The sequence below is a fragment of the Rousettus aegyptiacus genome, unplaced genomic scaffold (assembly GCF_014176215.1).
Source record: "Rousettus aegyptiacus isolate mRouAeg1 unplaced genomic scaffold, mRouAeg1.p scaffold_m13_p_5, whole genome shotgun sequence".
NCBI classification, from domain to species: Eukaryota; Metazoa; Chordata; class Mammalia; order Chiroptera; family Pteropodidae; genus Rousettus; species Rousettus aegyptiacus.
In genome coordinates, this window is record NW_023416308.1 from 22,207,194 (window position 1) to 22,223,737 (window position 16,544).

The 16,544-nt window shown below is 42.8% G+C and overlaps 1 protein-coding gene across 4 annotated transcripts in view; it reads left to right on the plus strand.

Annotated features, from left to right (window-relative positions):
- UBE3B (ubiquitin protein ligase E3B) overlaps positions 1-16,544 on the plus strand; it is a 50,084-nt gene that overhangs the window by 21,583 nt on the left and 11,957 nt on the right. For all 4 annotated transcript variants that reach the window (XM_036221631.1, XM_016125007.2, XM_016125008.2 and 1 more), the window contains exons 15-21: positions 3,227-3,398; positions 5,023-5,141; positions 5,797-5,911; positions 6,765-6,864; positions 11,165-11,284; positions 15,425-15,601; positions 15,725-15,835. In XM_036221631.1, coding sequence (XP_036077524.1) covers positions 3,227-3,398; positions 5,023-5,141; positions 5,797-5,911; positions 6,765-6,864; positions 11,165-11,284; positions 15,425-15,601; positions 15,725-15,835 — 914 coding nt within the window. The remainder of the gene's footprint in view (positions 1-3,226; positions 3,399-5,022; positions 5,142-5,796; positions 5,912-6,764; positions 6,865-11,164; positions 11,285-15,424; positions 15,602-15,724; positions 15,836-16,544) is intronic.

Sequence of the window (16,544 nt, forward strand, 5' to 3'; positions counted from 1 at the left end):
GCATTAGAGGCTTTTAAGTTGTAGAGCAGGAGTTGGTAGTGTGAATTATTAGGACAAGAAGTCTGTAAACCATGAAACTATTTACTGCATAAGGGATTAAGAACTTCTCTGCTGCATTTATATTTTTTAAAATCATAAATTGCTGCTGTTTCTCTCATACTTATTTCATCTTCAGATATTTATAGAGCATCTATGTGCATGGAGGATACAGAGGTGAATAAGGAAACCAAGGTCTGTGTTCCCAAGGGAATTATATCCTAGTAGTGGAGAGACCAATGATAAGGGAAAAATACATTTAATGTAATAACAGGCACTATGACAAAAAGTAACAAAGGACAATGTTGGCTTGGGCTAGAGCAAGGTTTCCAAGGCTCGGTACTGTTGACATTTTGGGCTAGGTAATTCTTTGTCATGGAAGCTGCCTTGTTCATTGTAAGATGTTTGGCAGCCCCTGGCCCCGACCAATAGATGCCAGTAGCACCTTCCCCTCCCTCCCAGTTGTGACAGCCATCCGTGTCTCCAAACATTGCCACGTGCCCCTAGAGAACAAAATCATTCCTGGTTGAGAACAGTTGAACTGTTGCAGTGATGGAGATTGAAACAGGATGATTTATGAAATCTTTTAGAGGAAGGGTCTCCAGGTCTTATCGGTAGATTGGATTTGGGGGAATGAGGTCTAAAAGTTTCAAAGACAATGCCAGATTTTTGGCCCAAGCAACTGTGGATGGTGATGCCCTTTGCCGAGCTGGGGATGACGAGCTCGGGGCAGGGCTTATGGGGGTCATCGAGAGTTCTCTTTTGGCAGGGATAAGTAAGGTGCCTGCTAGACCTGCAGCAGCGATGCCAAGCAGGCCTATGAATATATTCTGTGGGACATGAGCAGGGGGATAGTGTGTAAAGCCTTGGTCTCGGGCAGGTTCCCTAAGGAGAATTCAGTGGGAGAAGGAAAGGGGCGGGGGCCCAGACTCAGCCTGAGCGCCCCAGCCCGTAGTATGAGGGTTTGGGAAGTATATCGAATGAGGTGATTTTGACTGTGTTCAGCTTTTTAAGGTGACCACAAATTTAAGCATTCCCCCATTGTCCTAATGAAACAATCCAAAAACAAGTTTTTTGGCCAACTTGAAAATGTGTAATTTCAACAAGAAAGATAAATTAGTCTTAAAGTGTATGTATAATGTTAGGGTGCTGGTACTGCAGTATGGGAAAGAATTCACAAAGTCAGGAAGTAAAGTAAAAGGTTTTATTTATTTACCAAGCAAGGAAAGGGATCAAACGTTAAGAGTAATGCTGGTCCTGAAGGGTAAGGGGTTTGAGCTTTTAATTGATTATAAAGGGCAAGGAGGCTGGTGTTTGTAAACAGCTACAGATGTGTCAAGAAGCTTGAGTTTTCTTAGATGTTATCTGAAGCAAGGCATCCAAGATATAGTTAGTTAATTGCAAGCTTGCTTATCTTGGTATCTTTTCCAAGGTCTGTGAACTTAAGCTAGAGAAAAAGAAGAATTAGGGTCTTCTTGCATCTGTAGATTGTTTATTTTGGCTAATAGCCAGGGCTGACTCTGGCAAGGGCTCGAGAATCTATAAGTTGTATATCTAAGCTGGTAGCCGGAGCTAGTTCTGGTAAGGGTCCAAAGCTTGTTAGGAACTGAGCTGCTTATCCTTTTATATAATATTTGATCTGTTAGTTTAGCTACATACACATTATAGAAGATAGACATTTTGAAAATCCTGTTTTTTCTTTTCAAAATTTGCGAAGTGTCTTTAAGCTTCTCACATGTGTGTCCCACTCCTCTGACACAGCTTTCCAGAGCATGGCATCTTTATTTCTGCCTCAGTTGCTCAGGATACAGCCCTTTTTGAGTCAGTATATAATGCTATCAATGAATATTTTCATCCACACAGTGAGTGCCTGTGCACATAATGTAAGGGCAGTTGCTTTGTTGCTTTTGTCCTGTAGGAGTATATTTTTGACCTCCAGGATGTAAGTACCTATTCTGTTTTCTTTTTTTAACCTATTTTTAAATTGTGAGATTGCCACAATTTATAACCATATCCTCTTACCCTTGCAAATGTGAGGTCAAAACTTTAGGGATAATAACTAGTGTTAAACATTTCTTTGCCTCCTTTACAGTTCCCTCAGTTCACAATTTAAGCATCCATAAGTAGCATTGATTGAGTCTGTTGTCCTACCCCCCAATCCCAGGCTAATATGGCTTCCCCAAATAGTTCTTTGTTCAAAATGAAGTAATTCTATAAAATGGAGGGTAATTTAAGGACTAAAATATAAGGCAGCTCCCCCTTTTCTAAGGAATAATTTGAGGACCACATCGTATTGTATGTTCTGTGACACGTGGAACTTCAGAGCCAGACTTTCTAAGTCAAGCACTGTATTAATAAACTTAGAGCGTAACAGTGACATATAGCCTGTGTGTCTGAGGCCTCATAGCCATCAAGGAGCAGACTTAAAATGTCCTCTGCTTCACCCAGGGTTAAATTTGTGTGTAGTGCTTGAGGTCTCTCTGCTATGGTCATTCATTGCTTTTCCACTTTTAACATAGAATAATGGAAGTAGATGAGAGGAAAGTTTTGCTAAATGCAGGTGGTGCTCCTGCAAGTAGTTTAAAGTAGGGGTTGATAAACTTATGGACCCATGGGCCAAATCCAGCCTACTACTCGCTTTCATAAATAAAGTTTTGTTGGAACAAAGCCACATCCGTTCATTTACATATCGTCTGTGGCTGCTTTTGTGCCACAATGGTAGCATTGAGTAGTTGTGACAGAGACTAGCCCACAAAGCCTAAAAATACCAATTCTCTTGCCCTTTCCAGAAAAAAAGTTGCTGATCTGAGATTTAAAACCTCAGCGCTGAGTCAGACAGACCTGGGTTCTATTCTTGGCTATGACATTTGTTGGCAGTATGATTTTGAGCCAATTAACCTCTCTGGTCTTTAGTTTCCTCTCTCAAGACGGAGATAATGTTGGGTTTCACAAGGTGGGCAGAAGATAATACATGCAAAGTACTTAGCATATTATTTGGTACATAATAAGCACCCATTAAATGTTAGCTGTTATTATCATTCTTATCCTCATGGTGATAAAGATTTTCTTAGTAATTGTGTCTTCTTTCTCTCACACACATTATTCACTAGTAGATGTAGGTGTTTTGTTTTCTCAGTGGATAGGGAAATAAGCCCCTACCTGAAACTTGAGTTTCTCTATTCTTTTTCAGGTCTCACTTACCTTGATGACCTGCTGCCCAAACTGTGGGCATTTATCTGTGAGCTGGGGCCCCATGGAGGGTTAAAGCTCTTCTTGGAATGCCTCAACAATGACACTGAAGAGTCTAAGCAGCTCTTGGCCATGCTGATGCTGTTCTGTGACTGTTCCCGGCACCTCATCACGTAGGTTGACTGCTGTGGGCCTAAATTCCTTTCCTAGAACGTGGAGAAAAAATAATTACAATGTCAGTAAGGAAGCAATTGCTGATGTGATTACTGCTAATGTTTGGACCTGTGAGGCAGGGTCATCAGATGAATTAGACAAGAAAACATTTACAAGGTGGGTGGCATATAGTATGGGTTCAGCAGTTGTTACTTCCCATCCTTTCAGGGGAGCTGGGTCAGTACCACTTGATGTGGGCTTTGGATGTCTCCCGAAGCTGGGTTCACATCACCTCGGCTGTTTACTCACTGTGCTAGGTAATTTGTTGGAAAATTCCAGAGCTAAGGAGGCAGGTTGCAAAACCTGGCTTAGGCACTTATTGAGACACTCTGGGCAGGAGCATAAGAGGCTCTGCCTCTCTGAGCCTCAGTTTTCTCATCTATATATGGGAATAACAATAGCACCTTACCTTTTAGCCATATGGTAAGGATTAGATGAGATAATGCCCATAAAGTGTTTACCATCGTCCGTGGCACACAGAAAGAAAGAAAGTCTGTGTTGACTATTTTTACCATTATTATGGGAAAGTTGCTTAATCTTTCTGAGCCTCAGTTTCCTCATTAATAGAATGGAGATAACATTACTAATCCGATAGCGAGAAAAGGAATGTCTAGTACTTAGTACAGTGGTTGGCACAAGTAAGAAATTAACAAATGTTAGTCTTACTCAATTTGTTTGTTCTTTAAGCTTATATGTCTACTCGTGTATCTGGTATTTTAATTCCACTTTTTTCTAAAACATTGGTGAAAAATTATAAGATAGAATGGACCTCAGGCAGTTATGTTCAAGCCGGAAGACATTTATGGGAGGGGATCAGGGATGTATAGGTGGCAGATTAGGTAAGAATCATGGAGGGAAATCCTCAGCAGGTGGAGGCAAGAGCAGGGGTCTATAGCTGCTCCTACAGACACCCTGAATTGCTGGATCGGGGTGACCCAAGAGTGAGTCATATTTTAAAGTGAGCTAGAGAAAATCTGGGAGATTTTTAGCTATATCTTAAATGGTTCACCTATTCATGTATTCTTTCAGACATTATTCACTCATTCAAATATTTCTCAAGTACCTACTAAGTGCCACTAGTGTCTGTCACAGATGCAGAATAAGCTTCCACAGCTTTCCTCAGTAGACAGACTCTTAGTCAAGATTTCTTGATATTCAGGCATGATTTCAACATGAATTAAAGTATTACAGTCAGATCCTTATGAATGAGAAAAGTATAGAATAGAGCTTACAGTGTTTTTCTTAATTGTATTTTTAAACTTTTTACTATGGACAATTTCAAATCGATAGAAAGCAGAGAGAATATAGTATAATGAATTCTCATGTGCCCATCACCAGCTTCAAAAGTTATCAACTCATAGCCAGTCTTGCTTCATCTTTACCTCAACCTGCTCTCCTCTCCCTCATTATCTTAGACAATTTCTCACAAATCTTAAACATTATATCATTTTATCTATAAATTTTACAGTAACTATTCTTAAAAGATAGAGCTTATTTCTTAACCTTTTGTTTAGTATGAGGTACAGATCTTTTGTTTTCCCATTTCTTATTGGGAAATTGTGAATAATTTTCTGTCTGATTTAGGATCCTTGATGACATTGAAGTTTATGAAGAACAAATTTCATTCAAACTGGAAGAGCTAGTCACCATCTCCTCTTTTCTGAATTCCTTCATGTTTAAGATGATCTGGGATGGAATTGTAGGTAAGGTAAAGATCTCAGCCATCATTCAATTGATGCTGCAGGCAGGGAGGCCAGAATCGATAGTATCAGCTAATTCTTAGCCATATTGTCTATCAATGTTAACTGAAAATGCACATTTCTTCACATAATTAGAAGTTTTATTTCTTCCCTCTCTATCTGTGACCTCTTAAGATAGTGATGTGGTTAAAGAGGTCTTATTCTCCCATGTGTGTTTCAAGATTTGCATGTATGTGTCAAGAATTATGAATGATGATTAATTTTGTCCTTAATCTCCTTTTGGCTCTTTGAGTTCATTTCCATGAAGAATAAGCATGTGCTAGGTCACACTTCAGATTAGAGTACACCTCCTGAAGTGTTTCCACTTATGAATTCAGTACAAAGTTCCTTAGAGTTAAAAGGTCCTTGGATGACATACTAGTGGGAGGCAGCATGAGTGATTGGATACTCAGGTCCTATAGACACTTAGAACATGCCCAGGGTGCCTTTTAGTTTTGTTGGTTCCATGTAAAATTCAGAGTGAGGGAGATAAAGACCATGTTGAGATTTGGTGACGCCGGGAAGAGACAAGATATTATTCTCCCAGCTCTTCTCCAGCTCTAATCAGCTACATGAGTGTGACCCTTCCTTTTTTTTTCTTTTTTTTTTAACCTTACAGAGAATGCCAAGGGCGAGACCTTGGAGCTGTTCCAGTCTGTCCATGGGTGGCTTATGGTACTGTATGAGCGGGACTGCCGGCGGCGCTTCGCCCCAGAGGACCACTGGCTGCGAAAGTGAGCACCAGGGATGGGAAAGGGGATTGATGGAAACAGAGACTCCTATCAGTGCTGCTGGCAGCAGTTGCCCAAGTGCTCAGCATCATGTTCTAGGTTAGAGAGGAGTTTCATCCCGTCCTTTCATCTATGTAAAGAGAACTGCTGTTCCAGTGAAGCACCTGTCAGGACAGATCGCCTCATAGTCACTTCTGTTAAGATCTGCTTATACCAAAGATGATTAGAGCTCATGGCAACAAAGCCAGATCATATTTAGCAAATGTTCCGTATCTAAACTGGGAAGAAAGTTTTCAGCGGAACTGAACAGACTAGGATAGATAAATGGCACTTTTTAAAATCAGAATTGGCAGGAAAAAACTACAGCTCGGTCTTTTTGAGGTGCGGGGTAAGGGACTCCTCTTGCAACAGCTAAACATAAAATCATGTCCAGATCTTTTTATCAATGACACGTCAACTCTTATGTAATTCTTGAAGTTCTGGCACTGGGGGAGGGACTGGCAAACTTCTGTAAAGACCAGACTGTAAATATTTTAGGCTTTGCAAACCAGACCGTCTCTATTGCAACTACTCGATTCTGCTATTGTAGCATGAAAACAGCCAGAGACAACATGTAATAAATGAATGCTGTTGTGTTCCATTGGAACTTTATTTATGGTCAGCAGGCTAGATTTGGCCCACAGGCTGTAATTTGCCAACCCTACACTAGAGAGTGGTGGTGTTGGTTTTTATAAAAGATTTTTATTAAAATATAGCTAGCATACAATATTATATTATTCAAATATACACCATAGTTATTGAACATTTATTTAGTGTTCTTGTTTTAATTATTTCGAACCCATGTCTTTCTTTTAAGGGATCTCAAACCTAGTGTGCTGTTTCAGGAACTCGACAAGGACAGAAAACGGGCACAGCTGATCCTGCAGTACATCCCTCATGTCATTCCTCACAAAAACGTGAGTCGCACTCAGACCTGAGCTCTTTGTGTGTCTTTTCTGTTCTACCACATGGTTCCTGACTGTGTGTCTCTGTTACAGCAATTGAAAATGAAGAAATGAGATAATTTATTCAGCAAATGCAAACAGTGATTCCATCTTAATCTGTGTCGGGTATTAAGCTAAGTACTGGAGTACAGAGATGAAAGACATTGTAAACTGGCAATTCTGGTAGAATGGGGTGTATGTATGCTTTAAGGATGGATGCTGTGGGAGCCCAGGGAAGGTGGTCAGGAGCATAGGCAAAAGTGGACAGTGTTTAAAGGCCGCAAGTGAGAGAGAATGGGGTGCTATTGGAGAGCCAGACGTGCAGTCTGGCTGGAGGGAATATATAGTGGGAGCCAAGAAGCTGAGGAAGTTTGTAGGTGTTGGAACAAGGACCTTGTCAACCAAGGGCAGGAGCTTGGAGGTTGTCCAAAGCCATTGCAGTTTTCAGCTTTGGAAACACCTGGTCAGAGCTGTAATTTAGAAAGTTCTTCTGGCTGTAGTGTGGGGCACTGGCTAGGGGAAAAGGTGTCAACAGCAATCTGGCCTTGACTCAGATGGAGCCATGGGCATAGACAGATGATAAAGCCAAGAGATTTTTAAGGAGGTAGCACCTATAGGCCTTTGGAGGAGAAGGAAAGGAAGAATTCAGATATCTGGCTTGGGCTCCTGGGTGCCTGGGAGAGCCATTTCCTGAGGGAGAAGCCTGGCAAGAGCAGGTCTGGGAAGTGCTGGCGAGGTCAGCTTTGAGAGGTAGTATGGGAAGTGTCTGTGACTCCTCGAGGCCATTGGACATACGGGTCTTGGGCTCAAGAGAGAGGACTAGGCTGGAGACAGCACCTAAATCTCCTAACTGCATTTATAGCCATGGACAAGGTGCTTAGGGAATCAGAGTAAGAAGATCAGGGAACTGAGGCCAGAGCTCTGCAGGACCTGTCCCTTAAAGGGCCAGCACAAGGATAGAAGGTATAATCAGAGGGAGAAAACCAGCAGTGTGGTGCCACAGACCCAAGGGACATGAGCTACTTGGAAAGGGTCAGCTACTGTGGCAGAAGTGTCCAAGAACTGAGGAAAGACATTGCTCACATCCCTCGCGTATAGTGGACATTCCAGAAATGTCTGTTGGATACTGGGACAAGACTGTGCTTGCTACCTTATAAGAGGCTCTTAAAAGTCTAGATGTGCTCCTTCTTTCCTTTTTCTCTTTTGACAAGATTTTGTGTAAGCCACATTTCTAAATTAAATCTCACTTTTCAGAGATACTTACTCCTCTTCGCTCTCTGATATTATTTTGACCTTGACATTAATACTTATGGTTGCCATTCTTTACCCTCCAGCAATGATTCACAAACGTAGTTGTTTAAATTCTTATTGCTTTTGACAGCAGAGCCTCTCAGAAATGAGGAACCTCGTGGAGATGCCTTAAGTCATACATTCCCATGAGGGTGCCCCTTCAGCAGTCTCCCTTGACCTTGCCTCAGATAGAGAACATGCAGCTTTGCAAAGCAGGCCATTCTGTTGCTTATTCTTCCCAGTGATAGAACATTTCTTCCTCTTGTTAATCTGATTTACTTCTCTGTAACTTCTGCCCTTTGGCCACTAGAGGTAGACTCTCTAATCTGAGATTTGCAGACAGCTGTTGTTTGCCTTCCGATAGCAGCCTTCCTTCCTCCAACTGTTCCTCATGCAGGTGGTTACCCACCCTTTGCCTACTGGGCCTAGTCTAGTTTGGTGGAGTCTGACTTAAAATGCAGCACCGTGTCTTGGGCCTGTGGTCTGTAAATTCAGCCCTGGACCATAGGATTCCCATATTGTGTAATCTGGAATCTCTGTTCTCTATACATCTAAAGCTCACAAATGGTATGCTAGGGTGTCCCAGGTTCCCATAGGCTATTTTAAGTTTTCGAGGGGAACACAGTGAAATCTGTTAGACATTATATGCAAGTACTAGCTCAGGTTTACAGTTTCAGTATTCTTTTCAATGATGCTTTATTTGTTAAGCTGGGTTTTAAAAATGAAATTTAAAAATATTTTTTTTCAATGCATGTCTATTTTTAAATTCTTAGCACATAAGTACTTAATAAGTTCTTAGGACCTAACTACCAAATAACTGGAACTTGAGTATTTCTTTTGACCTAGGAGTGCTGTGAAAATAATGCTGAGCCACTAGGGGTGCTGTGAACAAGAGCACTTGAGAACCTCTGAGAGTAGTTTCATGACTTCTGAGTCCAGGCTGTATTCTGATCTTCCCCATTTTCTTTTGAGAATTTTGCTCTAGACTGCCATAAAGATTTTTGTCCTTGGCTAATAAAATCTCTTTTTTTCTCAGGAAATAGGGCCCTTCCTCATCTCCCTACTTGTCCTGCTCCCCTGTGATGGCACCAGCAGGTCTGAGAGAATGTCTGAGGCTTGGTGTGTTAGTGCAACAAGCGCACTCACGTCTTTCGTCTTGGGCTTCACTGCCCTCTTATCAGGGTCTGCGCTGCCCTCTGCCATTGATTGAATCTTGCTGCAGTGCACTGGAGGGTATGAGATCTCTCCAGTCCTGCTTTCTCTTTCACCTGTTACCACTATGCCATATCGCCCTAAAATCTAAACTTCTCCCTTGTTCTTGGTCTTACTTGAGTGGGTGGCAAGTCTCAACTCTGCCTGGTTCACACACACACACACCCTTCATTCTCTGCACTCTCTTACGTTTTGCTTTTACATGTTTACGTGCACTTCATCTCCCGACTGGGACTTAAGACTTCTCTCTCTAGTCTTGGCCTGGAAGGCTTAGTTCCAAGTGGGGTGGGCAGTGGCAGGGTGCTGTGTTCTGTGCATAGGCTCTAGGTTTTAATCTGGCTCCCCACCCACCAGCAGCCCATTCCTTTACCTGCAAAATGGGGGTAGCAATCCTTATCCAGAGGTACTCTGCTGTCCCCAAGGTCTTTCCACCTCTTGAGAGCTGGTTAAGTTTGCCTCAAACTTTCCACACCCCGTGGAAATCCAGAGCCCCATCCAGTCTTTTGATTCCTTGGAGACTGGCATTCTCATGGTCACCTCTGCAGTTCTGCTGTGTATGCTCTTTCTGCCCCATGCTGTGTTAACCCAGATGCGAAGCTCATCTTCTACATTGTGTTTCATAAAATGGCACCCCTTGTTTAGGTGATCATGCTAAAGATTTTGGGTCATAGGAAGCAGTCGTACCACATGGCCCCCACATAAGTTAAACACCTATTCCTGAAAGTCTCCAGTTCTCCCACCACAGAAGGGAGAGGAAGAGTGCTCTTCACCTGCTGTTCCTCAGTCTGCTTTCTCCTGTCCATTTGGCCCTGGGACCCCAAGTGTTGTTCATACTATTCAGAGCATTTCAGTTCTTATTTCTAGACTTAAGAACCAGCCAAATCAAACTGCTTTGCTGAATAACAGCTCCTCCACCAAATATATCTCTCCTTCTTGGGAGGCTGTTGGCAGTTGCTTTTTCTGTTACAACTGTATTTACTTCATAAGTTAATGTAAATGACCAAATGAAATGCACTAGCCTCCTTTTGTATATAGTTAATCCTTATTATTGCTGTTCTTGTTATTAGTATTTTATTTGTATTTAACAAAGCTCTCGACTTTGGGGGGAATTCCCATTTAAAAAGAAAAACTGGTTGGATTTATTTATTCATTCAGCTGACGTTATTTGGGTGCTATTAATAGCAGCAATTCTCAGACTGAGGATGGGGCAAAGGGTCAGTGCTCACCTGAAGGGGCTTATCAGAATCTTAAGAGAGAAGGTTCTTTTCAAACAATAATTGAGAAATATTACCAGTGGGACTATGGTGTACTTGAGGGCACAGAGGAGGCAGATAAAAGGTCAGGAACCTTTATTCTGTGGGATCATTTAAAAAATTTCTGAGAGTGAAAATAACTGCCTTGGAAATGTTTCTGTTTTTTAAATTTATAATATTGATTTTCTTAAAGCAGGCACAGCTATATAAAGCTGCCTCTGCAAACTTGTCTTGCCACCAGGTTTTTACAGTGGATTATTGACTGAACTAAGAGAATGATTTTTCCTAGACTATTCTTAGCTGGACTCTTATCTGCAGCCAGACCACTCTTTCTGGAACCTTTATTCCTTGGCATGTTTTCAGCTATATTTCTAATTCCCAAGAGTGTTTTGGGGAATGCATACTCTTCCCTCAAGTCACTTCTAACTTGTAGCACATAACCATTAATTTTGTACAGTGCATTTTAGGGAATCATCAGTTATTGAGCCTGTTTCTGGTCTCACCTTTGATCATTTCAGAGAGTTCTCCTGTTCCGAAACATGGTTACCAAGGAAAAGGAGAAACTGGGACTTGTGGAAACCAGCTCTGCCTCCCCTCATGTCACTCACATTACCATCCGACGGTCCCGGATGTTGGAGGTAAGAAGCCCACAAAGGAGCGTGCTCTGTGAAATGTAGGCGTTTTAGGGGATGATCTACTGCCTCTGAACTGTTCTTGTCATTCTTTGATCTAATGACTGAAATTAAGGCTCTGGGAGCAGGAAAGCGGCCATTTGCCTTATTTTTTCCTCTGAGAGCTGCTTGATTAGACATGTCATCAGCGCTAAAGACCTGCAGTGCAATATTTCTTTTTCTTATCCCCACAAGGGCCTCTGGGATAGAGCATCAAATACTTCATGCCTCTTCGAAATGAGGACAAGACGTGCCATGTGCAGACATTTTCATGTCCGTGCAAACACCATTTGTCCCGGCAGACACTTTGCCCAGATTCCCAGCTGTGGATGTGGACGCCGGAGTGTAGGTGTTAAGTTTAATGAACAATTCTGGGAAATACAGTTATCCCAGAGCTAGAAGTTCTTTGTAGACATAAACCTATGAGTATGAAGGAAGTGGCCCACCTTAGCCAAAGCCAGTGACCAGGGTTACTATTACCACAATGTGGCAGCTTTATGTGCTTTAGAAATAAGTGCCTGTCCATAGAAAGCTTTACCTCCATGTGTCAGAAAATTGTTACAGTATATCGATTGTGTTGGAATGTTGTCTTAAATGTATATACCTGCGATGTCTGTCCCCCAGGGTTGTGCAGTGCACAGCCTGCCTGCATGTGCTGGTCCTGCCAGCGGTGGAATCAGTGACTGAGCCCCAAGTAGCCATTCCTAGGAGAGGGTTGGCCTGATTTATTTGCCCATGCTTGCTCTTTACCCCTTTCTCACACTCTAGCCATAGTTCCTCATTAGCAGGTTGTGCCGTGTTGGACAGTCATGGGACCCCAGGACAGCACATGGCCTCATAGCCAGTGACCAGCAGATGGCAGTGGCTGCAACCCTTCCTCCCTACATGTTTTCATTTTCTCCCTTGGAGCATTCACACTCCTTCCTGGAGAGCTTGTTAAAACTGACCACTGGTGATTGACACTGAGGTCTGCCAGGGAGGGAGCATGTGGTAAACAGGTAATATTTTTGACATTGTTAAAAGTAGGGATAAGAAATATGAGTGCCCACAGGGACCCTGCAGGTCATGGTAATGAGGAAAACTGGCTGAGTGTTTCTTGACACAGAAGCATCTTGTTTGCATGCTAAACAAATAGAAATATTCTTCACTTCCACTGCTCTCTCCCACTTTTGAAACACAGCCTTCAGTCAAGGTAACTCAAGAGAAATAACCCCATAAATGAGTTGATAAATGACAATTAACATCTAGTCTTAGTTCGGGGCAGCAGTAGAGTAGGCAGGTGGAGAACACATGCCCCTCTGAAGCACTCAGCCCTACCTGACTCTTTATTGCTATATGGGGATTTGGGCTCCATGCTGCTCTCATTTTTTAAGAGAGGGCCAAAATTCAGGATTTTGCATGAAGTCTGCAGATCTTTTATCTTGGGAGCTAATGAAATTTTGTAAAGTACCTGGAAGGTAAATAACCCGTCTTCCCACCAAATTCAACCTGCAGGCCACCACTTTACAACCTCTGCTTTGACTGAAAGCAGAAAAAACATGATTGTGTTGGAGAAATTCCCTTCTCCAACACTTTCCCCAGTGCACTTCTATCTCTTAATGTACTCCATCATGCCACCTGTCATGCCCCCTGTGATGTGGCCACTGCCCACAGGAACTCCAGGGCAGTAGGGAGTGCCGTCTCCCTAAAGTAACCGAATTCCTGACTCCCACTTCACTCATTGTCGACATCCTGGTTACCCAAGCCCACTTTTCCAAACACATCGCTCAGAGATGTCAAAGGGTCAGTGTTTGTCCGAGGTCGTCAGCAAAGTCTGTTTTCCTCTTTATGTCCCTTTAGAAATATCTTGTCATGAAATCAGGCACTGGTAGTCCTAGTGAATTAGGAAGGGAAGAGAGGGTCATTTTTTCAGTTACTGCAGCATTTAAGATCTAGTGGTTTGATTATTAGAATATGAAAGCCCAGTGGCCTTTACTTGGTTTGGACACAAGGGGGCATCATAAGCTGATATTAGACTCAAAGGATATCCAAGGCTTTTTTTTGTTTCCTTTTTTGTGGTTCCTATCGAAGGAGATGCTTCTATATTAGGCATGCAGGTGTTAGTCCTGCAGGAAGGCTTCTCACAGAGTGTAAGCTGGGGCTGGAACTCTGGCATTTCAGAACTGGAAGGAACCTTTGACGTACTTTCCTCTTGCCCTGTCAGTGGCAGAATTGAGGCCAAAGAAATTCAGATTCTCAGTCAGGGTCACTCGATATCTGGCCTTGAAGTCATTAAAAAACAAAGACAGGTTTCCTGCCCCCAGGTCAGGATTCTACATCTGCTTGTTGAGATGCTGCAGAGAAGAGGAACACCCTACTCCCCCTCACTTTCCTAAGGGGCACAGTTCTAATCCTCAGGTAACCACACCAGTGTTCAGGATGGAGTGACAGGAAATATGTCAGAGGAGTCAGGGTGAAAATTCCTCTCTACAGCTTTTCAAAGAGGAAACTAATTTGGGATGTCGGTCAAGCCAAATTGATATTTGAGTCCAACAAATACTTCTTGAGCACCTGTTGTGTGCTCAGCCTCATGCTAAGTGCTTTCACATATACCTTCTCATTGAATCTCCATGGCCCAGACACCTGCTAACATGTATTAAGTTTAGGGAGTAAACATTTTAAAACATTTCAAGGCAGAATGGAGGAAATCCTGCAGGCAAGCAGGAACACGTTGTATTCTCCAGTGGTTCCTGATTCAGTGCCAAGATAATTATCTTAAGTTTAGGCAGAATGGTTTAAACGCTGCAGCAGCTGCATGGTGACTTCCTGTTTCTCCAACTAACTTAATGGTTCTCAGACTTCATGTACATAAAAGTACTTTTCAGGATTGTGCACTCAAAATTGTATTCTTTTTCCTTAAGATGACCTAGGGGACTTTAGAGATAATTTTTTCCCTGCTCATTAACTTTGGAGCATAAGCCTGAATAAGGTTGGGAGCCACCATAGGACAGTCCTTTGGCTCACTAGGCAAATGTGGTTGATAGGAAGGCAGCAAGGGTTCCCCAAAATGGATCTTACCAGACTAGCCTCATTTGCTTTGTGACAAGGGACCAGAGTTGTGGTTAATTTGCAACTTGTTACGTGACACTATATAAAAATGTAGGTTTCACCATGGTGAATGGGCCTCGTGTTGTGCCAAGAACTCCTCTGTGGGTCCTGTCCGGCACTGTTTTATAATTACTGAAATGAAAACCTAAGTGGCTTGCTTCTCAGGGTTTGCCCAAAGTATATTAGATGACAGAATCAGGAGCCAGGAAAACCTCAACAGCTTAGAATTAAGAGACAAACTAAACAAGACCATTTAGCAGGAGAACTCTGAAATTGTATCTGGATAGGGGAGATATGCTGAATGGCTATGTGTCTTGAGAGAGCTGAATATAAGCCAGAAGTGAGCTGAGGTTTCTCCTCTCCACTCCTGCCCTCATCCAGGCCCAGCATCACTCCTGTGCCCCATCCCCTGCCTTGTCCCCTGCCATTCTTCTGCCCTGCCGCTAGCAGAAAGCCAGCCATGTTGCTTCTTGCCTAAACTCTTCTCTGGCTCCCCATTGCCTGTGGGATATAATTTAAATTTCTTAGCATGAATCACAAGGCCTTTCATGATCTGGGGGAAGGTACCAGGGATTGAGGGTGGAAGTTATTTTTTATTTTTCATCTTCTAGTGGTCCGTAAGTTTGATTAATTTTTACCATGAGCTAAAAGATATTCTTAGCATTAATATAGAAAGAGTAGGATCTTGTCCAGGTTTCTTCCATCCTTTGTCTGCTGGCCGAGAGCTTGTCATGACTCATCCTGTCTAATTTCCTGTCTTGCTGCTCTGCATCCTCTTGATGGCAATCTCCCCTTGCCAAAGAGTGGTAAAACTCACATCACCAAAAATGAATTTTCTTTTTAACAGGCTCTCATGTAAATGCAGGTGAGAATTGCTCTTTTCATGCAACCGTGCATCTTGACTTACATGTTTATTACACTGGAAAGCTTCACACAGGGGAGAAGGAGCCTTAGGGAGGAAGCCCTGAGTCATGCAGAATGCCTTGGGTTACTAATGGGCTGTAATTCTGCCCTTGGCAGGATGGGTACGAGCAGCTTCGGCAGCTCTCCCAGCATGCCATGAAGGGTGTGATCCGTGTGAAGTTTGTCAATGACTTCGGAGTGGACGAGGCTGGGATTGATCAAGATGGTGTTTTCAAGGAGTTCTTGGAAGAGATCATCAAGAGGGTATTTGACCCGGCACTCAATCTGTTCAAGGTATTTAAGGGGAGGGAGCATGGGGTCAACAATAGCCCAATTCAAGATGACAAATGAAAAACGAAGGACTGGGCTTGCTCATTATAAGGCTTTTAACCTCTGCCTCTATTCATCTTTTTGCAGACAACCAGTGGGGACGAGAGACTCTACCCTTCACCCACATCTTATATTCATGAGAATTACCTGCAGCTCTTCGAGTTTGTGGGCAAGATGCTGGGGAAGGCTGTATATGAGGTAGGCATGTTGAGGAGCATTGAACTGGAATGGAGAATAAAATATGAAAAGTACCTTGAGAGGTGAGGCATGGTGTGCCAGAACCAAGTCTCCACATGAAGCTCGGGCCAGGTTGTAGAAGGGCCGCATTTTGTGAGGTTTGATAGTTGTTACAATTGTTTTAATATCTTTTGTTATTTGAGTGCTTCAAAGTGAGCCAGAGGTACCTGGGAGATGTTTATAGAGATTAGAACATGAAGGTAGGGTATAACCCATAGCAACTAATCAAGACTAGTGTTCCCTGGCCAGCTGTGTGACTCTGTGCAAGTCACTTTTCTTCTTTAGGTCTCTTCTTTAGGTTCTCGTCAGTAAAGTAGGGGTAATACAAGCTATGTGATTGGGTTACTGTAGATGATAAATGAGGAAACACGAGTTAAATACCTTCTATGGTGCCTGGCACCTGGTTGCAAAGGAAGTAGAGCTGCCATCCTCACTGTAATTAAGAGGAAAGGTGTCCGAACTTCCTCTTCTCAGTCTCCTGGGTTCAGGGTGTGTGGACTTCTGCTGGCTTCGTGAGGCCCACACAGCTCCCAAACCCTCTCCACTGAGAGCTGAACTGGCAGAATGCACTCCTGGTGGCATGTGACCCCCTCCATCCTAAGAGTCCTGCTCCTCATGAAGGAAGTAAATCTGCAACACGAGCTTGTCAGTAGCCAATCTTCATGGCCTT